The sequence below is a fragment of the Ranitomeya imitator genome, chromosome 3, assembly GCF_032444005.1.
Source record: "Ranitomeya imitator isolate aRanImi1 chromosome 3, aRanImi1.pri, whole genome shotgun sequence".
Taxonomy (NCBI): domain Eukaryota; kingdom Metazoa; phylum Chordata; class Amphibia; order Anura; family Dendrobatidae; genus Ranitomeya; species Ranitomeya imitator.
Window position 1 is genome coordinate 670782726 of NC_091284.1, and position 22856 is coordinate 670805581.

General features: G+C 42.4%; 1 protein-coding gene across 1 annotated transcript in view; it reads left to right on the forward strand.

The window, feature by feature from the left end:
• The window catches only part of CCDC65 (coiled-coil domain containing 65), a 56689-nt gene that overhangs the window by 30492 nt on the left and 3341 nt on the right, over positions 1-22856 (forward strand). Inside the window, exon 7 of the mRNA XM_069758340.1 lies at positions 6511-6729. Within this exon, the coding sequence (XP_069614441.1) occupies positions 6511-6729 (219 nt within the window). The remainder of the gene's footprint in view (positions 1-6510; positions 6730-22856) is intronic.

Genomic DNA, 22856 nt, shown 5'->3' on the forward strand with positions numbered 1-22856 from the left:
ATGACTCAATAACTGCAGAGTCCTCCTTTGGTATTAACATCAGCACGGAAACTGTGCCCCAGATGCTTCATGACATGGGTTTCCATGCCTGAGCAGCTGCATGCATGCCTTACATCACCAAGCACAATGACAAGTGTTGGATTGAGTGGTGGAAAGCCGCAACTGGACTCTGGAACATTGGAAACATGTTCTGTTTAGCAGTCTGGTGGACGAGTCTTTGTTTGGTGAATGCCAGGAGAACATTATCTGCCTGGCTGCGTTATGCCAACTGTAAAGCTCGGGGGAGAAGGGATAATGTTTTGGGGGCATTTTTCATTGAGTGGCATAGACCCCTTAATTTTAGTAAAAGGAAGTCTTAAGGCAATTCTCAATTTGCGATTGAAAAGTGACTATACATTTGTTATTACCTCTTTATGGAGAAAAGTAAAATAAAAAACAGCAATTCTGCTGTTGTGTTTGATGATTTCAGTTTCCCGCCAATCACATGCTTCACAAATAAGGTGTTCCTGTTATTCTGGGGGGTCAGGACGATTCTGGTGATACCAGAAATATTTACCGTATATACTCGAGTATAAGCCGACCCGAGTATAAGCCGACCCCCCTAATATTGCCACAAAAAACTGGGAAAACTTAATGACTCGAGTATAAGCCTAGGGTGGGAAATGCAGCAGCTACTTGAAACCTGCTTGAAACCAGGGATTCAAGCTTCAGGAGGCTAATTTGCATATTCCAGGTGCCTTCTGGGAGAAGCGAAGTCTCCCTAAGCTAGAAGATCGTTGGGTACAGCCGGGACCAGCTGCTTCGAAAGCATCACCAAACCAGGGATTCAAGCTTCAGGAGGCTAATTTGCATATTCCAGGTGCCTTCTGGGAGAAGCGAAGTCTCCCTAAGCTAGAAGATCGTTGGGTACAGCCGGGACCAGCTGCTTCGAAAGCATCACCAAACCAGGGATTCAAGCTTCAGGAGGCTAATTTGCATATTCCAGGTGCCTTCTGGGAGAAGCGAAGTCTCCCTAAGCTAGAAGATCGTTGGGTACAGCTGGGACCAGCTGCTTCGAAAGCATCACCAAACCAGGGATTCAAGCTTCAGGAGGCTAATTTGCATATTCCAGGTGCCTTCTGGGAGAAGCGAAGTCTCCCTAAGCTAGAAGATCGTTGGGTACAGCCGGGACCAGCTGCTTCGAAAGCATCACCAAACCAGGGATTCAAGCTTCAGGAGGCTAATTTGCATATTCCAGGTGCCTTCTGGGAGAAGCGAAGTCTCCCTAAGCTAGAAGATCGTTGGGTACAGCCGGGACCAGCTGCTTGGAAAGAATCACCAAATTTTTGCCTGTAGGACATTATTGCAAGAGAGCTTGGCTGAGTAGATTACACAAGAAGGAAAACACACAGCAAGTCAGCAGGATCTAGGAGCAACATGGCAGATGTGACAACCTACATGGTGAGCTGCAGCATGTGCTACATGTTCACAGATCGACCAGAAGAAGAATCCAATTTCACCTGTCAGAAGTGTAGACTAGTGGCCCTTTTAGAAGAAAAGGTGCGGGGTCTGGAAGAAAGAATAGCAACTTTGAAACTCATCAAAGAGAATGAAGACTTTCTAGACAGAACAGAAGCATCTCTACTGGTCACAGAAGGTGCAAAAAGTGTCAGAGAACCTCCAAAAGCAGATGAGTGGAAGCATGTGACCAAAAGAAGCAAGAAGACCATGGAGAAATCACCAACCACACAACTGAAGAACCGATATCAAATCTTTGTAGAGGATGAAGATGGCACACCTAAGAATGAAGCAATACCAGCAAGCAAAAAAGAAAAGGGCACACAGCAACAAGTGACAGCAAAAAGTACAGCCAAGAAGCAACGAAGAGTGGTGGTGGTGGGAGACTCACTACTGAGAGGCACCGAAGCAGCCATCTGCAGACCGGACATAACTGCAAGAGAAGTATGCTGCCTTCCAGGTGCGATGATCAAGGATGTGACCGATAGGATACCAAAGCTCTTCAGCTCCAAGGACGTCCACCCATTTCTTCTGATACATGTTGGCACCAATGACACGGCAAGGAAGGACCTACCGACAATCTGCAAGGACTTTGAAGAGTTGGGGAAGAAAGTAAAGGAACTGGATGCACAGGTAGTTTTTTCTTCTATCCTTCCAGTAGACGGGCATGGCACCAGGAGATGGAACAGGATCCTTGATGCAAACAACTGGCTAAGACGATGGTGCAGACAACAAGGATTTGGATTCCTGGACCACGGTGTGAATTACTGGTATGATGGACTCCTCGCCAGAGACGGACTACACCTCAACAAACCTGGGAAACACACATTCGCCAGAAGACTCGCTACACTCATCAGGAGGGCGTTAAACTAGAAGAAGAGGGGACGGGAAGAAAAACATTAGACTCGAACAAAGACGACCCAGGAAAACATACTCAGAAGGGAGGTAAGAACATTTCTAAAACAATCCACAGTGAGGAGATTGGAACAAAACAAAATCCTCTAAACTGCATGCTCGCAAACGCCAGAAGCCTGACAAACAAGATGGAAGAACTAGAAGCAGAAATATCTACAGGTAACTTTGACATAGTGGGAATAACCGAGACATGGTTAGATGAAAGCTATGACTGGGCAGTTAACTTACAGGGTTACAGTCTGTTTAGAAAGGATCGTAAAAATCGGAGAGGAGGAGGGGTTTGTCTCTATGTAAAGTCTTGTCTAAAGTCCACTTTAAGGGAGGATATTAGCGAAGGGAATGAGGATGTCGAGTCCATATGGGTTGAAATTCATGGAGGGAAAAATGGTAACAAAATTCTCATTGGGGTCTGTTACAAACCCCCAAATATAACAGAAAGCATGGAAAGTCTACTTCTAAAGCAGATAGATGAAGCTGCAACCCATAATGAGGTCCTGGTTATGGGGGACTTTAACTACCCGGATATTAACTGGGAAACAGAAACCTGTGAAACCCATAAAGGCAACAGGTTTCTGCTAATAACCAAGAAAAATTATCTTTCACAATTGGTGCAGAATCCAACCAGAGGAGCAGCACTTTTAGACCTAATACTATCTAATAGACCTGACAGAATAACAAATCTGCAGGTGGTCGGGCATTTAGGAAATAGCGACCACAATATTGTGCAGTTTCACCTGTCTTTCACTAGGGGGACTTGTCAGGGAGTCACAAAAACATTGAACTTTAGGAAGGCAAAGTTTGACCAGCTTAGAGATGCCCTTAATCTGGTAGACTGGGACAATATCCTCAGAAATGAGAATACAGATAATAAATGGGAAATGTTTAAGAACATCCTAAATAGGCAGTGTAAGCGGTTTATACCTTGTGGGAATAAAAGGACTAGAAATAGGAAAAACCCAATGTGGCTAAACAAAGAAGTAAGACAGGCAATTAACAGTAAAAATAAAGCATTTGCACTACTAAAGCAGGATGGCACCATTGAAGCTCTAAAAAACTATAGGGAGAAAAATACTTTATCTAAAAAACTAATTAAAGCTGCCAAAAAGGAAACAGAGAAGCACATTGCTAAGGAGAGTAAAACTAATCCCAAACTGTTCTTCAACTATATCAATAGTAAAAGAATAAAAACTGAAAATGTAGGCCCCTTAAAAAATAGTGAGGAAAGAATGGTTGTAGATGACGAGGAAAAAGCTAACATATTAAACACCTTCTTCTCCACGGTATTCACGGTGGAAAATGAAATGCTAGGTGAAATCCCAAGAAACAATGAAAACCCTATATTAAGGGTCACCAATCTAACCCAAGAAGAGGTGTGAAACCGGCTAAATAAGATTAAAATAGATAAATCTCCGGGTCCGGATGGCATACACCCACGAGTACTAAGAGAACTAAGTAATGTAATAGATAAACCATTATTTCTTATTTTTAGTGACTCTATAGCGACAGGGTCTGTTCCGCAGGACTGGCGCATAGCAAAGGTGGTGCCAATATTCAAAAAGGGCTCTAAAAGTGAACCTGGAAATTATAGGCCAGTAAGTCTAACCTCTATTGTTGGTAAAATATTTGAAGGGTTTCTGAGGGATGTTATTCTGGATTATCTCAATGAGAATAACTGTTTAACTCCATATCAGCATGGGTTTATGAGAAATCGCTCCTGTCAAACCAATCTAATCAGTTTTTATGAAGAGGTAAGCTATAGACTGGACCACGGTGAGTCATTGGACGTGGTATATCTCGATTTTTCCAAAGCGTTTGATACCGTGCCGCACAAGAGGTTGGTACACAAAATGAGAATGCTTGGTCTGGGGGAAAATGTGTGTAAATGGGTTAGTAACTGGCTTAGTGATAGAAAGCAGAGGGTGGTTATAAATGGTATAGTCTCTAACTGGGTCGCTGTGACCAGTGGGGTACCGCAGGGGTCAGTATTGGGACCTGTTCTCTTCAACATATTCATTAATGATCTGGTAGAAGGTTTACACAGTAAAATATCGATATTTGCAGATGATACAAAACTATGTAAAGCAGTTAATACAAGAGAAGATAGTATTCTGCTACAGATGGATCTGGATAAGTTGGAAACTTGGGCTGAAAGGTGGCAGATGAGGTTTAACAATGATAAATGTAAGGTTATACACATGGGAAGAGGGAATCAATATCACCATTACACACTGAATGGGAAACCACTGGGTAAATCTGACAGGGAGAAGGACTTGGGGATCCTAGTTAATGATAAACTTACCTGGAGCAGCCAGTGCCAGGCAGCAGCTGCCAAGGCAAACAGGATCATGGGGTGCATTAAAAGAGGTCTGGATACACATGATGAGAGCATTATACTGCCTCTGTACAAATCCCTAGTTAGACCGCACATGGAGTACTGTGTCCAGTTTTGGGCACCGGTGCTCAGGAAGGATATAATGGAACTAGAGAGAGTACAAAGGAGGGCAACAAAATTAATAAAGGGGATGGGAGAACTACAATACCCAGATAGATTAGCGAAATTAGGATTATTTAGTCTAGAAAAAAGACGACTGAGGGGCGATCTAATAACCATGTATAAGTATATAAGGGGACAATACAAATATCTCGCTGAGGATCTGTTTATACCAAGGAAGGTGACGGGCACAAGGGGGCATTCTTTGCGTCTGGAGGAGAGAAGGTTTTTCCACCAACATAGAAGAGGATTCTTTACTGTTAGGGCAGTGAGAATCTGGAATTGCTTGCCTGAGGAGGTGGTGATGGCGAACTCAGTCGAGGGGTTCAAGAGAGGCCTGGATGTCTTCCTGGAGCAGAACAATATTGTATCATACAATTATTAGGTTCTGTAGAAGGACGTAGATCTGGGTATTTATTATGATGGAATATAGGCTGAACTGGATGGACAAATGTCTTTTTTCGGCCTTACTAACTATGTTACTATGTTACTGTGTTACTATGTTACTGGTAAATTTCAAAAATAAAAATAGATAAAAGTAAAATTAATTGAGACATCAGCCGGTTACGTGTTTTTGAATATCCATATTGAATCAGGAGCCCCATATAATGCTCCATACAGTTCATGATGGGCCCATAAGATGCTCCATATTAAAATATGCCCCATATAATGCTGCATAAAGTTTATGATGGGCTCCATAAGATGCTCGATATTAAAATATGCCCCATATAATGCTGCATAAAGCTTATGATGGGCTCCATAAGATGCTTCATAGAGAATATGCCCCATACAATGCTGCATAGATTAATTATGGCCCCATAAGAAGCTCCATAGATAATGTGTCCCATACAATGCTGCATATGATTGATTATGGTACATAAGATGCTCCATAGAAACATTTGCCCCATAGCCAGCTGCTGTGATAATAAAAAAAAAAAAAAAATCACATACTCACCTTTTGTCCTGAGCAGGCCCCCGGCACTTGCAATATTCACCTGTCCGCGTTTCACCGCTGGGCGCCGCTGTGTCTCCCACATCCTCTGCAGTGACTGTCCAGGCAGAGGGCAAGGCGCACACTAATCGCGTCATCGCGCCCTCTGACCTGAACGTCACAGGCAGAGGACGCAGAAGACACAGCGGCGCCCAGCGGTGGAACGCGGACAGGTGAATATTGCAAGTATTCACTAAATTATCTATAACCCACAATGTTTTGTGTACTGAGGAAATCAACCAGACCTTTTATAAAAGCTGTCATAGTGTCGGCCATTACTACCTCCTGTGGTCGGGCATTCCACAGTCTGACTGCTCTAACTGTAAAGAACCCTTTCCTGTTTAGCTGCCGGAATCGCCTTTCTTCCACCCGTAATTAATATATTTTCTTTTTTTACACTTTAATCACTAAAAAATATATATATATTTTTTTTAGGAAAACTGTAATTCTGGGTGACTTTTCTTTGCTTCCTACTGCTGTGTATATCAGTAAGTCTCCGGCAGCCAATCGCACAGCTATAAGAGTAGTACCGGACGATCAACATAGCGGATATATGTGTAATGACGGATTTATGCATCAAGTAGTTACAGTACTGATCACTCTTTCTTTTATATAGGAAAAAATAACAACCTTGAGGAATAAGGTTGCATCTCATGCTCGTGCAAGTGATGAGCAGAATCGGCAACTGCGGGAGAATAAGGAGGTGGTGCACAAGCAGTTCCAGAAGCTAAAAGGCCAGATGAACCAGACAAGAACTGCGGAGCATAGCCGTCTCACCACTCTGACTGTTCAGAGCAATGCAGCGCTCAAGGAACTGAACAGAATTATAGAGAAGGTATCACCACATGTACTAATATAAATATTCATGGGGTTTATAGGGTCTGTACATACACAATGTGACTCACTGACAGCAGTTTCTACAAGGTGCATTACCCTATTACCTCTTAAGGACCAGGTCTAATTTGGCCTTAAACGGTTTTTGGAACAACTCTTTAATGACTGAATATTTTTTTTGTTGCGTCCCAGGAGCATTTTTCTTTTCATCAACATAACTATGTTAGGACTTTCGTTTTTGTAACATGAGTTGCATTTGTCGGAAGCACCTTTTTGGAATGCATATACTTTACTAACTTTTATTAACTCTTTATGGGGAGCAACAGTTTTTTTTTATCATTTAAATTTTATGCTATTTATATGCAACACAGATTCAGAATAATCAACATCAATCGCCATTTTAATGCATGGCGGCGTAGTGTGTTACTAACGGTAATGTTTGAGACCGTGGTCCCAGCTCTCTTCAGGTCGGGGCTGATTCCTGCCTTTTCTCAGAATCATCCTTACTCCTCGAGGCGAGATCTTGAATGGACCTCCAGACCGAGGAAGATTGACAGTCATCTTGTGTTTCTTCCATTTTCTAATAATTGTGTCTCCTCAACAAGCTGTTTTTCTATTGTCCTGTAGCCCATCGCAACTTTGTGCAGGTCTACAATTTTGTCCCCGGTGTCCTTAGACAGCTCTTTGGTTTTGGCCATGGTGGAGAGGTTGGAGTGTGATTGATTGAGTGTGTGGACAGGTGTCTTTTATACAGGTAATGAGTTCAAACAGGTGCAATTAATACAGGTAATGAGTGCAGAGTAGGAGGGCTTCTTAAAGAAAAACTAACAGGTCTGTGAGAGCCAAAATTCTTGCTGGTTGGCAGGTGATCAAATACTTATTTTGTGCAATAAAATGCAAATTAATTACGTAAAAATAATACAATGTGATTTTCTGGTTTTTATTTTTAGATTCTGCCTCTCACATTTGAAGTGTACCTACGACAAAAATTACAGACCTCTCCATTCTTTGTAGGAGGGAAACCTTGCAAAATCAGCAGTGTATCAAATACCGTATATACTCGAGTATAAGCCGAGATTTTCAGCCCAAATTTTAGGGCTGAAAGTGCCCCCCTCGGCTTATACTCGAGTCACGGTAGCGGTGGGGTCGGCGGGTGAGGGGGTGAGGGCGCTGGGGTATACTTACCTAGTCCCAGCGATCCTCGCGCTGTCCCTGCCGTCCCACGGGCTTCGGCGCTGCAGCTTCTTCCTCTCTTCAGCGGTCACGTGGGACCGCTCATTACAGAAATGAATAAGCGGCTCCACCTCCCATAGGGGCGGAGCCGCTTATTCATTTCTCTAATCAGCGGTGCCGGTGACCGCTGATAGAGAAAGAAGCTGCAGCGCCGAAGACAGGAGGGGACAGCGCGAGGATCGCCAGGACTAGGTGAGTATGTTATATTCACCTGTCCTCGTTCCAGCCGCCGGGCGCCGATCCATCTTCCCGGCCGGCGCCTCCATCTTCCCGGCGTCTGCGCTCTCTGACTGATCAGGCAGAGGGCGCGATGACGCATATAGTGTGCGCGGCGCCCTCTGCCTGATCAGTCAGAGCAGAGACGCCGGGAAGATGGAGGCGCCGGAACGAGACGCTGGGAGCTGCAATCAAGGGAGGTGAGTATGTGTTTTTTTTTTTTTATTGCAGCAGTAGCAGCGGCAGCACAGATTAATGTGGAGCATCTATGGGGCACAGTGAACGGTGCAGAGCACCGTATATGGCACAGCTAGGGGGCACAATGAACGGTGCAGAGCACCGTATAAGGCACAGCTATGGGGCACAATGAACGGTGCAGAGCACCGTATAAGGCACAGCTAGGGGGCACAATGAACGGTGCAGAGCACCGTATAAGGCACAGCTAGGGGGCACAATGAACGGTGCAGAGCACCGTATAAGGCACAGCTAGGGGCACAATGAACGGTGCAGAGCACCGTATAAGGCACAGCTAGGGGGCACAGTGAACGGTGCAGAGCACCGTATAAGGCACAGCTAGGGGGCACAATGAACGGTGCAGAGCACCGTATAAGGCACAGCTAGGGGGCACAATGAACGGTGCAGAGCACCGTATAAGGCACAGCTAGGGGGCACAGTGAACGGTGCAGAGCACCGTATATGGCACAGCTAGGGGGCACAATGAACGGTGCAGAGCACTGTATATGGCACAGCTAGGGGGCACAGTGAACGGTGCAGAGCACTATATGGGGCACAGCTATGGGGAAATATGAATGGTGTAGAGCACTATATGGCACAGCTATGGGGAAATAATGATCTATTTTTATTTTTGAAATTCACCGGTAAATGCTGCATTTCCACCCTAGGCTTATACTCGAGTCAATAAGTTTTCCCAGTTTTTTGTGGCAAAATTAGGGGGGTCGGCTTATACTCGGGTCGGCTTATACTCGAGTATATACGGTACTTATTTTCCTCAATGTATGAGGGTTTATATTTTGTGTAATGAACTGTAGTTTTTATTGGGATAAATACAACTTTTTAATCATATTTTGTGAAGCCAGATGAAGAAAAATGATAAACCTGTAATTTCTTTTTTGCGGCATTCACCATAAGTCTTAGTTTTATAGTTTAGGTCATTATAGATCAAGCAACTTCAAATAGGTGTCTCTCTTTGGATGTCCACTTGTTATTGGATTGTGTTTTTTTTGGTCATATATCTACTATATAAAGCTGAATGTGTGTGTGTGTGTGTGTATGTGTGTGTGTGTGTATGTCCGGGATTGGCATCTGCACCGTCGCAGCTACAGCCACAAAATTTTGTACAGTCACACGTCTGGACCCTGAGAGCGTCATAGGCTATGTTGTGAGGTGAAATTTTAACCCCGCGCTTTCCAATTCACCAAACAATTTTGCCCCTATCTACATAATGGGGAAAAAGTGAAATGAAAAGTGTTGGAGGCGTCGCAGCTACAGCCACAAAATTTTGCACAGTCACACGTCTGGACCCTGAGAGCGTCATAGGCTATGTTGTGAGGTGAAATTTTAACTCCGCGCTTTCCAATTCACCTAACTATTTTTCCCCTATCTACATAATGGGGAAAAGTGAAAGGAAAAGTGTTGGAGGCAAATTGACAGCTGCCAGATGTGAACAAGGGGGACTTAAAGAGTGAGAGCGATGGCGCCAAAGAGTATATACCGTACAGTTGCTAAGGTGGGACCCCGACATGGGATACCCACCACACATGGGGATATGAACACACACACAAAATGCGCCACACACTACCACGTGCTTGAACACATATACCACCCTCAGCACACATTTCACCACACATACACCAACCTCGCCACATAAAAGTCGAAACACAAAAGTCGCCGCTCAAAACTCACCACGCGCAAAACTCGCCACATGCAAAAAATAGGCTCACGCAAAACTCGCCACAAGTGCAAAACTCACCTCATGGAAAACTCGCCACACGCAAAACTTGCACATGCGGAAAAATTGCCACATGCACAAAATTTGCAACACATGCAAAAGTTGCCTCACACAAAACTTGCACATACTCAAAAGGCACCAGACATAAAACTCACCACGCGCAAAACTCGCCATGCGCAAAACTTGCTGCACACAACTTGCTACACTAACCTGTCACATGCAACTCGACACACAAAAAGTTGCTACACACATGTTGCCACACAAAACTCATCTCACAAAAGTCGCTACATGCATGTCGCCACACACAACTCAACACACACAACTTGACAAACAAAACTCGCCCTAAAACACACACAAGTCTGGTATTAGCCTTCAAAAATAAAAATCTGATTAATAAGCAGACAAACTACAAGAGCAACAAATGTACCATATAGGAAATACGGCAGCTGTCAGTCACATGACCTGTCTATTATGTGTATGTGTGAGCTAATATATACTGCCAGGGGGAGGGCTTCTTGTTGGCTGGGGATTTATCAGGCTGCCAATTTATCTTACAAATACTGAGGTAAAAATACTGAGCAAATAACGTGTTAACGAGGTCTAATACAGGAGATCACACAGGTATATACTATATACAGGGGAGATGACACACAGATATATACTATATACAGGAGAGATGACACACAGGTATATACTATATAAAGGAGGAGATGACATACAGGTACATACTATATACAGGAGGAGATGACATACAGGTATATACTATATACAGGAGGAGATGACACACAGGTATATACTATACACAGGAGCAGATTACCTACAGGTATATACTATATACAGGAGGAGATGACATACAGGTATATGCTATATATAGAAGATGACATACAGGTATATACTATATACAGGAGGAGATGACATACAGGTATATGCTATATATAGAAGATGACATACAGGTATATACTATATACAGGAGGAGATGACACACAGATATATACTATATACAGGGGAGATGACACACAGGTATATACTATATACAGGAGGAGATGACATACAGGTATATACTATATATAGAAGGAGATGACATACAGGTATACTATATATAGGAGGAGATGACATACAGGTATATACTATATATAGGAGGAGATGACATACAGGTATATACTATATATAGGAGGAGATGACATACAGGTGTATACTATATACAGGGGAGACAAAGAAAGTCAGAAAAGAAGATATTATACCCAATATTCTCACCATACTCAATCCCAAATGGGAGAGTCACTATGGGAGATATTATATTAAGTCAGGATGGACACTCCTCACAATAGCAATAAACAAAAAACAAATGGAGTTGAAGTCCATAAATATATTTTATTGATTATAAAAATGGCATCCATAGCCAAAAATACATACAAAAAATCATAATTCAAATATATGTAACATATAAATCAACAACAAAAAAGGGGGGTAGATGGTAGCAAAAGGATGGAAAAAAGGCACCGTGTGGGTACTCCTGATACCAAGTTATATATTCGTAAGGTGCATCATGCAACAAAATGTCAGCAATACCTGGGAAAAAGGATCAAACATCTAAGGTTCCTATATAATTTGTGCATATGGCTCTCATTTAATTACAATACGCCCTGCGCACAGGCTAAAGGTGCTCATGGATCTCCCAAGGCCAAAACCCAAAAAATGGAAAAAGTACTATGCATAAACCTTATCAATCCTTACCCAGGTGTCGGTAATCAGGAAGGAAGCCCACACGGTGGCCCCAACGCGCGTTTCGCGTCAGCTTCGTCAGGGGGCTGTGCTGCTAACAGTCCGGGATGTGCCTTATAAACGTGTTTAGTCCTAATGAAAAAATAATCCACCTGGTGCGGCGCATGTCACCGCACGTCCGGCCGGGAATTGCATCCCGGGCGGCATCCAAGATGGCGCCGCGGCCAGTTCCGTCGCGCTGACGTCACTGAACCGCACGCGTCATCAATAGGCGCCGCCCACAATGCCCCAGATACCAGACGCCGGCCGACATGCGCACAATGGAGCGGTGTTTGGCTGTGTGGGAGGTGCCGCAACTAGATGTGGGAGGGACACAACTCCCAAACAAAAACATAGGGGCAGAGAATCCCTAATTCCTCATATAAGGAGCAAAATAAGGGGAAATCAACTCCACAATGATTCAATCTACTCCAATATGCATCAATGAATAAGGGTGAAACATATAGTGCAAATAACATATAAATGTACATTCCACATCAAGGGGAATGTCATAACAACGGCATATATACAAAAAGTTAGAATGAACAATAAATTTACAGAGGCATATTACAAAGTGCAAAGTGCGAATACAAGTGTGTATATAATATTATAAATAAAACAAGAAAACAGTTCTAAAAACTGATATACATTGATGAGCACCAATACAAGTGCAAATCTCTATCTAGAATACACATAATGAAAATATATATATATATATAATTTATTCATTTCTTCCATGAGTGCAATAACTTCCGAAGCATTAGAGGAGAAAGAATCCCAAAGTCCAATATGGACTTCGTTGAAGCAGCCTGAACTCCGTTCAATGGCACATCGAATTGTATGATAATATAAATCACTAAAATAATAAAGAAATCAAAAAAGAAGGGAATTAATAATAAAAACAGAAAAATACAAGAAAACACAAGAATTACACATGAAAAAACCAGACAACAACACTAAATAAATAAAAATTAAAAAATCGGAGACAGTTTCTATAGGAATGAACTAAAACTAAGTTGTTCATTAAGGCCCGCTGGAGCAAGTGTATGCAAAACAGCAATCCAGCGACATTCTCTTTGTGCCAGTTTTTGCTTGGCATCACCTCCTCTTATGCCTGTATGAATCTTCTCAATTCCCCATACTCTAAGATCACTTGGATTGCAATTGTGGTATTTCCGAAAATGTTTCGGAATTGGTTTCAAATCCTCCAAACTCTCCACCTCTTTTGCTGCCTTGATATCACGCACGTGTTCGCGTACACGAACGCGCAACTCTCTTGAAGTCAAACCAATGTAAATGAGTTTACACGTACAGGTAGCATAGTACACTACAAATGTTGTGCTGCAAGTGATGTGTTCTTTAATTTTAAACTCGCGTGTACCATCAGAAGAGGTGAAGGTGGAGGATCTGACCATGTTCCTGCAGGCAAGACAATCTCCACAGGGGAAAAAACCACTCTTTTGTTTTCCTGCACCAAAAGGATCTTGGGGTTTAGCTACGTAGTGACTATGTACTATTAGGTCCTTGATATTATTACTTCTACGTGCTGTCATAAGAGGTCGTGTCGAAAGACAATCCCTTAACATGGGATCGGTAGTGAGGACCGACCAGTGTTTCTCAAAAATTCGCCTCATCTCTTCCCATTTGTGGTTAAACGTGGATATAAACCTGGGTTGATTTTCCCATGTCTTTGTCTTTGTTTTATCTTTTTCAACCAGAAGATCATTTCTCCGCGTATGTTTCGCTCTTAAATACCCTCTCTTTATTGTTCGTCCACTATACTCACGTTGACGGAAACGTTCCCCAAGGTCCACAGCCTGCCTCTCAAAAGATGAATCAGAGGCACAGATCCTTCGAGCCCGAAGGAACTGTCCAATAGGGATGGCTCTTATCGTGGAAGGAGGATGAGATGATGATGAATGTAAGAGGGCATTAACAGAGGTCTCCTTCCTATACATATCGGTGTAAATCTCACCATTCCCCTGTACCCTAAGTGTAATGTCTAGAAAAGAAATCTCCTTTTGATGATATGTGTAGGTGAGCTTGATGTTGGAGCCATTGTCGTTCAATCCTAACATAAATTCCTGCAACTCCAGGACAGGGCCATGCCATATAAACAACACATCATCGATGTATCTTGGGTGGTACAGATACATCGATGATGTGTTGTTTATATGGCATGGCCCTGTCCTGGAGTTGCAGGAATTTATGTTAGGATTGAACGACAATGGCTCCAACATCAAGCTCACCTACACATATCATCAAAAGAGATTTCTTTTCTAGACATTACACTTAGGGTACAGGGGAATGGTGAGATTTACACCGATATGCATAGGAAGGAGACCTCTGTTAATGCCCTCTTACATTCATCATCATCTCATCCTCCTTCCACGATAAGAGCCATCCCTATTGGACAGTTCCTTCGGGCTCGAAGGATCTGTGCCTCTGATTCATCTTTTGAGAGGCAGGCTGTGGACCTTGGGGAACGTTTCCGTCAACGTGGGTATAGTGGACGAACAATAAAGAGAGGGTATTTAAGAGCGAAACATACGCGGAGAAATGATCTTCTGGTTGAAAAAGATAAAACAAAGACAAAGACATGGGAAAATCAACCCAGGTTTATATCCACGTTTAACCACAAATGGGAAGAGATGAGGCGAATTTTTGAGAAACACTGGTCGGTCCTCACTACCGATCCCATGTTAAGGGATTGTCTTTCGACACGACCTCTTATGACAGCACGTAGAAGTAATAATATCAAGGACCTAATAGTACATAGTCACTACGTAGCTAAACCCCAAGATCCTTTTGGTGCAGGAAAACAAAAGAGTGGTTTTTTCCCCTGTGGAGATTGTCTTGCCTGCAGGAACATGGTCAGATCCTCCACCTTCACCTCTTCTGATGGTACACGCGAGTTGAAAATTAAAGAACACATCACTTGCAGCACAACATTTGTAGTGTACTATGCTACCTGTACGTGTAAACTCATTTACATTGGTTTGACTTCAAGAGAGTTGCGCGTTCGTGTACGCGAACACGTGCGTGATATCAAGGCAGCAAAAGAGGTGGAGAGTTTGGAGGATTTGAAACCAATTCCGAAACATTTTCGGAAATACCACAATTGCAATCCAAGTGATCTTAGAGTATGGGGAATTGAGAAGATTCATACAGGCATAAGAGGAGGTGATGCCAAGCAAAAACTGGCACAAAGAGAATGTCGCTGGATTGCTGTTTTGCATACACTTGCTCCAGCGGGCCTTAATGAACAACTTAGTTTTAGTTCATTCCTATAGAAACTGTCTCCGATTTTTTAATTTTTATTTATTTAGTGTTGTTGTCTGGTTTTTTCATGTTTAATTCTTGTGTTTTCTTGTATTTTTCTGTTTTTATTATTAATTCCCTTCTTTTTTGATTTCTTTATTATTTTAGTGATTTATATTATCATACAATTCGATGTGCCATTGAACGGAGTTCAGGCTGCTTCAACGAAGTCCATATTGGACTTTGGGATTCTTTCTCCTCTAATGCTTCGGAAGTTATTGCACTCATGGAAGAAATGAATAAATTATATATATATATATATATATTTTCATTATGTGTATTCTAGATAGAGATTTGCACTTGTATTGGTGCTCATCAATGTATATCAGTTTTTAGAACTGTTTTCTTGTTTTATTTATAATATTATATACACACTTGTATTCGCACTTTGCACTTTGTAATATGCCTCTGTAAATTTATTGTTCATTCTAACTTTTTGTATATATGCCGTTGTTATGACATTCCCCTTGATGTGGAATGTACATTTATATGTTATTTGCACTATATGTTTCACCCTTATTCATTGATGCATATTGGAGTAGATTGAATCATTGTGGAGTTGATTTCCCCTTATTTTGCTCCTTATATGAGGAATTAGGGATTCTCTGCCCCTATGTTTTTGTTTGGGAGTTGTGTCCCTCCCACATCTAGTTGCGGCACCTCCCACACAGCCAAACACCGCTCCATTGTGCGCATGTCGGCCGGCGTCTGGTATCTGGGGCATTGTGGGCGGCGCCTATTGATGACGCGTGCGGTTCAGTGACGTCAGCGCGACGGAACTGGCCGCGGCGCCATCTTGGATGCCGTCCGGGATGCAATTCCCGGCCGGACGTGCGGTGACATGCGCCGCACCAGGTGGATTATTTTTTCATTAGGACTAAACACGTTTATAAGGCACATCCCGGACTGTTAGCAGCACAGCCCCCTGACGAAGCTGACGCGAAACGCGCGTTGGGGCCACCGTGTGGGCTTCCTTCCTGATTACCGACACCTGGGTAAGGATTGATAAGGTTTATGCATAGTACTTTTTCCATTTTTTGGGTTTTGGCCTTGGGAGATCCATGAGCACCTTTAGCCTGTGCGCAGGGCGTATTGTAATTAGATGAGAGCCATATGCACAAATTATATAGGAACCTTAGATGTTTGATCCTTTTTCCCAGGTATTGCTGACATTTTGTTGCATGATGCACCTTACGAATATATAACTTGGTATCAGGAGTACCCACACGGTGCCTTTTTTCCATCCTTTTGCTACCATCTACCCCCCTTTTTTGTTGTTGATTTATATGTTACATATATTTGAATTATGATTTTTTGTATGTATTTTTGGCTACGGATGCCATTTTTATAATCAATAAAATATATTTATGGACTTCAACTCCATTTGTTTTTTGTTTATATATATATACAGGGGAGATGACACACAGCAGGTATATACTATATACAGGGGAGATGACATACAGGTATATACTATATACAGGAGATGACATACAGGTGTATACTATATATAAGGGAGATGACAAACATGTATATACTGAGGTGAAAATGAGAGGTGTGAGGTGAAAATGAAAAGGTGTGAGTGCAAAATGAAAGGAGTGAGGGAAAATAGTGTAGTGATCGGAAAATGACAGATGTGAGGTCGAACTGACAAGTGTTAGGCGGTAATGAGAGGAATGAGGGAGAAAATGAGAGGTGTGAGGGAGAAAATGAGAGATGTGAGGGGGAAAATTAAAGATGTGATTGGGAAAATGAGAGGCTTGATGGGAAAATAAGAGAAGTGACGTGCTATAACTAACCACAGATATTTACTATGCCCAGGCAACGCCGGGCTCTTCAGCTAGTCTAATATATAAAGCTGAATGTGTGTGTGTGTGTATGTGTGTATGTATGTCCGGGATTGGCATCTGCACCGTCGCAGCTACAGCCACAAAATTTTGCACAGTCACACGTCTGGACCCTGAGAGCGTCATAGGCTATGTTGTGAGGTGAAATTTTAACCCCGCGCTTTCCAATTCACCAAACAATTTTGCTCCTATCTACACAATGCGAAAAATTGAAAGGAAAAGTGTAGGAGGCAAATTGGCAGCGGCCAGATGTGAACAAGGGGGACTTAAAGAATGAGAGCGATGGCGCCAAAGAGTATATACCGTACAGTTGCTAAGGTGGGGCCCCGACATGGGATACTCACCACACATGGGGATATAAACACACACACAAAATGCGCCACACACTACCACATGCTCGAACACATATTACCCTCAGCACTAGTGTTGAGCGATACCGTCCGATACTTGAAAGTATCGGTATCGGATAGTATCGGCCGATACCCGAAAAATATCGGATATCGCCGATACCGATATCCGATACCAATACAAGTCAATGGGACATCAAGTATCGGAAGGTATTCTCATGGTTCCCAGGGTCTGAAGGAGAGAAAACTCTCCTTCAGGCCCTGGGATCCATAGGGATGTGTAAAATAAAGAATTAAAATAAAAAATATTGATATGCTCACCTCTCCGGCGGCCCCTGGACTTCACACTGCTAACCGGGAGGCTTCTTTGTTTAAAAAGCGCGCCTTTCGGACCTGTGAATGACGTCCCGGCTTCTGATTGGTCGCGTGCCGCCCATGTGACCGGCACGCGACCAATCAGAGGCCGCGACGTCATTCGCAGGTCCTCAATTCCTATAATTAGCAGTTTTGTGAATGAGAATGACGTCGCGGCTTCTGATTGGCCATGTGCCGGTCACATGGGCGGCAACGTGACGTAGCAACAACACCGTGGGAGCATGCATCTACTCCCACGTGGTAAAATGGTGTTGTTGCTACGTCAGTTACTATATATCTCTGTTCGATGCCCTAAACCGTTATAGGGTATTAGTGTCTCCCTTTTTTATATATTTTAAACATATTTATATCGTTCTTATTGCTTCTAAAATTAACCCTTCAATTTTTAGGTTTTGTAGGTATTTTTTGGTTCCCCAAATATTTACGGGGGGTTTTTATGTGTATGTTCTTAATAAAAGTGAAGTTTTAATCCATGGCCACGATAGGTGTCCTTTCAATTGCATTTTTTATTTTTATTTTTATTCGCATTGCATTCAGCATAGTACTAGCTGTTTTTTAATTTTAATTTTATCTCCCAGCATACAGTATAGCGAGTTTTATTTAATGTATAACTCAATTAGCATTGTATAATACATTACACCCAGCGGGCACATGTGTGCCTGTTTTGTACGCACTAAGGGCACACATTCAATTGCCATTGTTTCATGGGGGATTTAGATCGTCCACAGATATGCTATTGTTTGTAGGTGTTAGTGCACAGCGGGGTGCGGGCAGGGTATCTATATATGGGTCTAGAGACAGTGGGCGGTAACCCTGATGAAGAAGTGCGTGACACTTCGTAACGCGTAGGTTTGGACTGGCCCCACTGAGTCTCCTTAGGCCAAGTGACGTCACTCACTGCTCGGCGGTGTCGGCCATCTTCCACGTGTATCCAGGGACGCCTCCGGCCGGGACGTCTCTGGCTCTACACGCAACCCAAGCAGCCCTTGCCTGCCATACCCGCAGCCACCGCTATAGGCTGTGCCTGATAGCTGCACACTCACCTACCAGAGGGACGGGACTTGTCTCCGGCGCATCGGACTTCTATGAGCGCAACCTCGTCATCCGAATCTGAGGCTAACAGTCCACCCGTGCGACGACACCTACGTACCAAGTAAGGACTATATTTTCAGTAGTCACCATTCATGTGTGCGATCCCCAGGCGGTCATTTGAATATTAGCAGCTACCGCTTAGGATCATATGCGGTTTTGCATAACATAGAAGCAAGGACTATACTATCAGCAGTCATTTTTAATGAGTGTGATCCCTTATATATTATATATAGCAGCTACCGCTCAGGATCATATGCGGTTCTGTACAACATAGGATTATCTCGCATGTTCATTAGTTCTAGCCACCTGTAGCGCGGTATTCCCACTGTCATATAACAGTTTCCTTCTCTTGTTTGTCGGATTGGGCACATTATCCGACTGGGATACCAGCGGCACTTGTGGAGTTTTCACGTGTTGTTTTAGCGCCAGTGTATTTCATTGTTTAGGTATATACTATATATAGAAGGAGATGACATTCAGGTATATACTATATATAGAGGAGATGAGACACAGCAGGTATATACTATATACAGGGGAGATGACATACAGGTATATTCTATATACAGGAGATGACATACAGATGTATACTATATATAAGGGAGATGACAAACATGTATATACTGAGGTGATGAGGTGAAAATGAGAGGTGTGAGGTGAAAATGAAAAGGTGTGAGTGCAAAATGAGAGGAGTGAGGAAAAATAGTGGAGTGATCAGAAAATGACAGATGTCAGGTTGAAATGACAAGTGTTAGGGGGGAATGAGAGGACTGAGGGAGAAAATGAGAGGTGGGAGGGGGAAAATGAAAGATGTGATTGGGAAAATGAGAGGCGTGATGGGAAAATAAGACAAGTGAGGTGCTATAACTAACCACAGATATTTACTATGCCCAGGCAACGCCGGGCTCTTCAGCTAGTATATATATATATAGAGAGAGAGAGAGAAGAAAATTGGAGCAGCAACAAAGTATTTCCCCAGATGATATGCAGAGTTTTCCCAACCAATAATCCATTGGTTTCCAACAATAGAATAAAAAAGGAAAGCAGCACAAAAAAATTAAAAAATGGACTTATTGCCCAATGGCGTGGTGACGTTTCAGATGTAGCATCCTTTCTCAAGCTTGAGACATGCAGCCGTGGGGACTCGAACATATGTTTCGAGCACGCCGAAGACACTTGGTTAGCACCCGAGCATGCTCGGATAGCACCTTATATGAACACTTACACTCATCATCACTCTGCTTCCTTCCCTCTCAATGATTTTTGTACGCACTCATTTACTGCTTCAATACAAAAGATAGGATCAGAGTCAGTATATTGCTGAAAAAAAAATTGATATGGCAAAATGGGGTCAAATATTAGCGAGGACCAACTCGAAAGAAAAAACTAAAAAAATAACTTTTTATGCAATTCATTTAAAATATATATTAGTTTATATGAAACCCTTTAAAAAGGGGACTATTGATTGCCTAATTATATACGGTATCCGGAACAATAATACACAAAAGCTGAAAGTCCCTAATAGGAGCTGTTCACCTACCTGACCTAAGAGGTTGGCACCCTAAACAGTCGACATGGCACTCCCGCTCAACATCGGCAGTCCCTAAACACCCTAATGTTCTCTATGCTGAACAACAATACATAATATTAATATACACATACAAAACTCAATTACTGAATAAAATCTTGGGAACCATAGCAAATAGGTAGCATAAGATAGTGGGTGAATAAAAATCAAATTGTATACCATTCATTGATCTAATTATCCTGTCTGAAAATGGCAGTAAATACAGTGCTTCTATACCGGAACAATCTCCATGATACAACCAGGATGTCACAATGTATGCTCTTAAATGAACTATTTAATGAATCAGCTGCTATAGTAATGTGCATACATCCCAAAATATTGTCACCCTTGCAGGTTACCCACATAAAATGAACATGGACCTAGGAGGTAACTTATCTTATTAATGACGTTTGACTGCCAGATCTCTTTGTCCCGACGCGTTTCCCCCTTAGTTTTGGAGTTCATCAGGGGACCATTTCTTGAAGAGAGACCTTAATAGGTCTAAGGGCCTGGTGGTTTCAGGTTCTGTTCTTCCCAGAAAGCAATGTCTGTGCCGATGAGCCTCTGGATGCCGCCATATTTAAACAGGAACTACCGCCGCCCATTTCTTTCTGGTTGGTTCTTATCAATGAATTGCTGCTAATGTACATGTAGATTTCCTGAAAGTATGACTATAGAGGCCAACGTGAAAATGGCAAGAGTCAATTTTTTTAATACAGATGGTGATATGATAAACCATTGAAAAATTATTAGAAATATATTTAACACAAAAACCTGATTTAACCCTTAACGACCGCCGATATGCCTTTTAACGGTGGCAGCTAAGGGTACTTAATTCACAGCGCCGCTTTTTAACGGCACTGAGAAATAAGGTTATAGCACCCCCAGCATCAGAAAATCTCTGGGGTCTGGGCTACTGGGGGTAGCTGAGACCCCGGAGAACATGATTTAGTCCAGTTTTTACTGTCCCCAGTCCCTTGATCACCGTTATTCATGGATTAACGGCGATCACAAAAAGTCAGATTTCCCATTAATTTCTCTCTCCTCTTATTACCTGGTATGCTGGATATTATCTAGCTTACCAAAGGAAAGAGAAATGGGGTCCCCAGATTCCTCCCCTTCCTGGTACCTCTGGTGTCCCTGGACCCTCTGGCTCTGTCCCCCGCCCTCGGCGTCGTCTTCTGGGAAGAAAATGGCAGGCCCTATCACAGTGATCAAAATAAAAAAATAGTAAATCAAACCCCTCTTTATCACCCCTTAGTAAGATAAAAATAATGAAATAAAAAAAATGTATTTATTTTCATTAGGGTTGGGGCTAGGTTTGAGGTTAGAGCTAGGGTTAGGGTTGGGGCTAGGGTTGGGGCTATGGTTGTCTTAGGGTTACGGTTGTGGTGTGGGGGTTACGGTTGTGTTGGGGTTTGATTGGGGTTAGGATGGTGTTGAAGTTGGGTTTTTGGTTAGGGTTGGGATTAGGGTCAGGGGTAGGGCTGTGTTAGGGTTGGAGTTAGAATTGACTGCATCTAGAATTGACTAGATGCACTGTTTAGGTGCATCGGGGGTCTCCAAACGCGACATTCCAGCCAATTTTGGATTCAAAAAGTCAAACGGTGCTCTCTCCCTCCTGAGCCCTGCCATGAGCCCAAACAGTGGCTTTCCCCCATATACTATGTATCGGTGTACTGAGGAGAAATTGCCCAACAAATGTTGTGGTCCATTTTCTCTTGTTACACTTACAAAAATAAAAAAGTTTGGGTCTAAAGTAAATTTTTTGTGAAAAAAACAAAATGTTCATTTTTTCCTTCCACATTGCTTTAGTTCTCATGAAGCACCTGAAGTGTTAATAAACTTCTTGAATGTGGTGTTTTTAGAATGGTGTCACTTTTGGGTATTTTCTGTCATATTCACCCCCCAAACTCTTCAAATGTGAGGTGGTCCCTAAAAAAATGGTTTTGTAAATTATGTTGGAAAAATGGGAAATCGCTGGTCAACTTTTAACCCTTTTAACGTCCGAACAACAACAAAAAAAATTGTTTCCAAAATTGTGCTGATGTAAAGTAGACATGTGGGAAATGTTATTTATTAAGTATTTTGTGCGATACCGCTCTCTGATTTAAGGGCACAAAAATTAAAAGTTTGAAAATTGCTAAATTTTAAATTTTTTTGCCAAATTTCCATTTTTTCCTAAATAAAAGCAAGTCATATCGAAAAAATGTTACCACTAACATGAAGTACAATGTGTCACGAAAAAACATTCTCAAAATCAGTGAAATACGTTGAAGCGTTCCAGAGTTAAAACCTCATAAAGTGACAGTGGTCAGAATTGTAAAAATTGGCCCGGTCATTAAGTACCAAATTGGCTCCGTCACTAAGGGGTTAAATAGTAGGGAATATTCTGATGATACATTC